The sequence below is a fragment of the Nansenia antarctica genome (genome assembly GCF_963989245.1).
Source record: "Nansenia antarctica genome assembly, chromosome: 6".
NCBI classification, from domain to species: Eukaryota; Metazoa; Chordata; class Actinopteri; order Argentiniformes; family Microstomatidae; genus Nansenia; species Nansenia antarctica.
In genome coordinates this window covers 70,123,914-70,128,913 of record NC_137676.1, presented here as the reverse complement: position 1 = coordinate 70,128,913, position 5,000 = coordinate 70,123,914, and the positions used below count along the sequence as shown (strand labels likewise).

General features: G+C 45.2%; 1 protein-coding gene across 1 annotated transcript in view; it reads left to right on the top strand.

The window, feature by feature from the left end:
• Nucleotides 1–5,000, top strand: part of LOC308159405 (receptor-type tyrosine-protein phosphatase delta-like) — a gene marked incomplete at both ends in the record, with an annotated part of 97,278 nt that overhangs the window by 45,686 nt on the left and 46,592 nt on the right. Inside the window, 4 exons of the mRNA XM_080533186.1 lie at nucleotides 880–1,073; nucleotides 1,831–1,857; nucleotides 2,351–2,468; nucleotides 2,935–3,528. Of these exons, the coding sequence (XP_080389312.1) occupies nucleotides 880–1,073; nucleotides 1,831–1,857; nucleotides 2,351–2,468; nucleotides 2,935–3,528 (933 nt within the window). The remainder of the gene's footprint in view (nucleotides 1–879; nucleotides 1,074–1,830; nucleotides 1,858–2,350; nucleotides 2,469–2,934; nucleotides 3,529–5,000) is intronic.

The following is a 5,000-nucleotide window of genomic DNA, read 5'->3' as shown; positions in this document are numbered from 1 at the left end:
CTCCGGGCCTTTTCCTCAACCCCCCGACTCTCCTTTCGCTTGGCATCTTGTGTTGTTATATTGCATCATGGGAAGGATGTCAGAGGTACAAATCGGAGCGGAGTCATTGTAAATGCATGAGGATGAGGAATGAGGAATGGTGGAAGGAAACGTACCAGGGGAGGCTGGCGGAGGTAGAAATCGGAGGATGTTTGTCTCACGTGTTTTGGTCCCATTCCTCATTTCTGTTCCATGCATTACAATGACACCGTCCTCCGATATTTCTACCTCCACCAGCCTCCCCTGTAATGCGTCTTTCATACTTGACTGTGCTCTAGTGATTCGACTCTATGGATTTCTCCCTGGTCTCATGATTTATTCTTGTTTTATATATCTATTATTCAGACCGTATAGACGGAATAACCTTAATATAATACCGTAGGTTGAGTCTTTCCTCACGGTGGAATCCAAGAGGCTTTTTCCCCTCGCCTGCCACCAGCTCTTTGACTACACTTTGTCTTCAAAATTGTCTTCTATCTATCTTTTTCTTATCTCTGCATCCCCCTACGCCCCAGTACATTTTTGTCCTCTGATGTTTTTTCACCCAGCACTCACTTTTACTATCTTTTTCTAGATGTCAAATCAGATTTACAGACCATTTTTACAGGGTTCTAATCTGGATCTTTTTAATATATATCTTGCCATCTTCCAATAGCATTTTTATCCCCTGATCTTTTTTCATTTTTTGGGTACTTTTTTTTACACAACTTTCCTATTTGGCTGATGACCTCTCAGAACAAGCTCTCCCCCAGGAACCACAACCTCAGTCTCTCAGTCTCTCAGTGCGACCTCCCCCGACACCCTTCACTCTTGACCCTGTATCCCACAATGCATTTCCAGTTCCCAGCGGGCCTCCTCGCAGCGTGGAGACAGTGGCGCTGAACGCCTCGGCCGTTAAGGTCGCGTGGCGGGCGCCGGCATTGGACCGCCAGCACGGCCAGGTACGGGGCTACCAGGTGCACTACGTCAGAGTGAACAACGGGGAACCCACAGGACAGCCTTCCATCAAGGACATCCTCATAGAAGACACACAGGTGATTATATATTATTATGAATAACGCATCAGTCGTCATTTGGCATGCTTCTTGTTTACATTCATTATTAATAAGTGACACATATTATGTCTGATCATTTGGTCCGCATGTCGGCAACATGCAATCAAAATGTTCTGACTTTTATTTTGAAAAAAAACGGAAATACATTTCAATGTTGTTGAGAATCACAACACAAACTCGCTAGTCAAGCCAAAATACTGCAATGGATTGGGTGAGTAATCCCCACTGCTACCTACCGGTAGTTAACTACAACACTACTTTACATTGTTAGCAGGCTCACACAACAAGCTGTGTTAGTTGACTAGCGATGTGTCAGTGATTTTCAACAACGCAGAAATGTGTTTACATCTTTCTAAATAAAAGTCTGAACATTAAATCGTCTACAGGCTTGTTGACCCCTTCCGCCAGCAGCTGTCACATTGGGCATGCTTCTAGTTTACATTTATTATTAATATTCTAAACAGAAATCCTTGAATGAAGACCATGAATTTCTGTTTCATATTAGGCATGAATTACATCCATTGATGTGTTTGATTGGATGCTAATTAAGCTCCTGATTACTCCCTGTCATTAATTTACTCTAATTGAATTTATATTAGGCATGCATTACTTTCATTGATGTGTTTGATTGTATGCTAATTCGGGTCATAATGGCCTATCGTGCTAATTTGATCTAAATTATGTTCTCTTTTTTTTTTTTTTTTCCCTCTCTTCTCTTCTCCATTCTGTCGTTCAGTGGGATTACGATGAGTCGGCTGAATACGTGAGTAAACCCTTTGATCAGCTATTAAGAGAACATGGGCTGTGACCCACCCCTGATCATACTGCGATTAATCTAGATTCAGTAAGATTAAAACTCAAAACTAGTTTTTTGTTATGTGTTTTACTTAAAATGTCAGGAGGTCATATTCGATTTGCCTTTCCGTGTCTTAGGGATCAGCTGATCAGCTGTCAATACAGTACTATACTATATATATATATATGTACAATACTACATACTCAATGAGTATATACTGCATACTGTCTACTAAATTCATGCTGCTTTTCTTGGCCAGGGCTCATTTGAAAAAGAGGCTACTGTCTCAATATGACTACCCTGGTTAAATAAAGGATTATTAATAATAATAATAATAATAAAAATAAGAAGTATGCCAATACTAGTATGAATAGTATGCTAGTATGCCATTTCGAACACAGCCCAGGAGTCTAAAAAGATCTCATGTTGATGATGTCACTTCCTGTTGTGTGTCCTGCAGGAGGTGGTGCTGTCGGACCTGAGGCCAGACACGGGCTACTCTGTGTCTGTGGCGGGGTACACGGCCAGGGGGGACGGGGCTCGGAGCAAAGCCCAAACCATCTGCACCACCCTCCCACGTAAGCAGCTCATTACAGTAGATCAGATGTAAGATACAGTGGGGGGGGGGGGGTTCGATCCAGGAAGCAAGCTGAAATACCAATTTTAGTTCAATTCATTGGAATTGGAATTTCTGTTTACTACCTGAATTCACTGAATGGAGATTTAATTGACCCCCAACCCTGACAGTTGCATTCATTTTTCAATGACTTTTGAAAATGTAAACTAGTCCAGTTATAGCAACATTTCTACTACATTTCTCTTATATATCTCTTACATTTATCATAACATTTATAGTAACATTTATAGTACATTTCTGGTACATTTAGTAACATTTCTGGTACATTTCTCTTATATATCTCTTACATTTATCATAACATTTATAGTAACATTTATAGTACATTTCTGGTACATTTAGTAACATTTCTGGTACATTTATAGTACATTTATAGTAACATTTACCCTACCCCATCCTTCTGTCCTCAGTGCCAGAGAAGCCCAGACTGACGGTGAGCTCCACCAGCGCCGGCACCGCCCTCCTGCAGTGGTCCCCCGCCCCCAGCCCCGCCCCCACGCCCCTCCTGGGCTACCGCCTCACCTACGGCCGCTCTGACGTCCTCCCGCCCACCGTGGTGGAGTTCCCCGCCAGCGACAACCGCTACACCGCCCCGGACATCCACAAGGGGGCCGACTACGTCTTCCGACTCTCCGCCCGCAACAAAATAGGGTACGGGGAGGAGGCCGTGAAGGAGTTGACCACCCCCGAAGACGCCCCTAGCGGGTACCCCGAAAACATCCTCTCCGAAGGCGCCTCCGCCACCTCCCTCCGCCTCGCTTGGAAGTCCGTCCCGTACGCGGAGCAAAACGGGAAGATCGTGAAATATTCGGTCCGGTACAGGGACGTCAACGGACGCGGGAACGCGACGTCCGAGATCTCCGTGTCCGTGCCGGACTCCGGCGTCACGCTGGCGTCCCTGGGCGCCGACACGGCGTACGACGTCAGGGTGTGTGCGTACACGGCCGTAGGGCCCGGGCCGTACAGCCCCCGTGCCCTGTTTAGGACGCAGACGCTGGACCAAGGTAGGACACACACACACACATGCAGGCGAACACGCACACACACACACACACACACGCAAGCACGCAAGCAATCACACACAATTACATGAACAAACAAACACATGAACACACAGACACACACAGACACACACAGACACACACACGCAGACACACACACGCACACACACAAACACATACACACACACTGCCCAGCAACCCCCCCTCGTCCCCCGAACACACACACACACACACACACACACCCTCCAGAAACATCCCTTTTCCATGCGTTTTCTGTGGACTTTGTATGGTGGTGTTTGACTCTGCATGTTCTCCCCTCCAGCTCAATTTACTTAGCTAAACTACCACACACACACACACACACACACGCACACACACACACACGCACACACGCACACAGGCACAGCAAACCAAACCAATTATAGTGTCGTAAGTGTCCTTTGTTCTTCTCTTGTCTGTGTAGTCTTATGTGTGCTCAGGCTCCCTCATCAGACAAGGTAAGAGATCCACTTCAGTTAAGGATCAGTGATAAGTCGTCCTGATGAAGCTAGAGTCTGCTACAGGTACTAGGGTCTGGTACGCCCCAGGGGAGGCTGGGGGAGGCAGGAATTGGACGACAAATTGGGCTCGTTGTAATGCATGAAAAGAATAAGGAGTTGTATCTGAATGGTTTTTATTTATTTATTTATTTGCAGTGGCTTTGGAAAGTATTTGGACACGTTCACTTTTTCCACATTTTGATTTTGTCATATACTCAATTTAACACAGATTAAATGTATTTTTTGGGGCATCAATCCACACGCAATACCCCATAATAACAAAGTAGAAACACATCGATTGAAATACAGAAATATGTAATTTACCCTGCTATGACCCTCTTCATTTGCTCAAATGATCAAATTCAAATGCAAAAATCTTCAACCAGTCACTCAACAAGTTGAATTGATTCAATCCTTGAGTGCAAGGATAATAGTTCGTGATTTCTGAATGAATATCTTTTGTTTTTATAGTCTCTGATTTGCATAGGAATCAATTACACACTGTGTGGATTCATTGTTGCAACCACAATTATGACTGCGAGACACATTGTTTGCCATTAAGGGATTCTTTTTGGCTTTGGTTATAGATCGAATGGTAAAATGGACTGACTGATATAGCGCCTTATACCACCCATTCACACACCAATGGTGGCAAGCTACCATGCAAGGCGCCGGCCCGCTCATTGGGAGCAATTTTGGGGTTCAGTGTCTTGCCCAAGGACACCTCGACATGTGGCCAGCCGGGGTTCGAACCGCAGGTCTGCCGACCTTGCGATCATTAGCATTAGACGCCGGCTCTACCTCCTGCACCACCACTCCACCCCACCCCACCCCACCCCCAGATCAATGTTGTCGAGTGACAGATGATATTGTCCTGACTGTGCTTTTTCCTCGGCGATTGCTATGCAAACCAGTGACCCTCTGACCCTAATATAT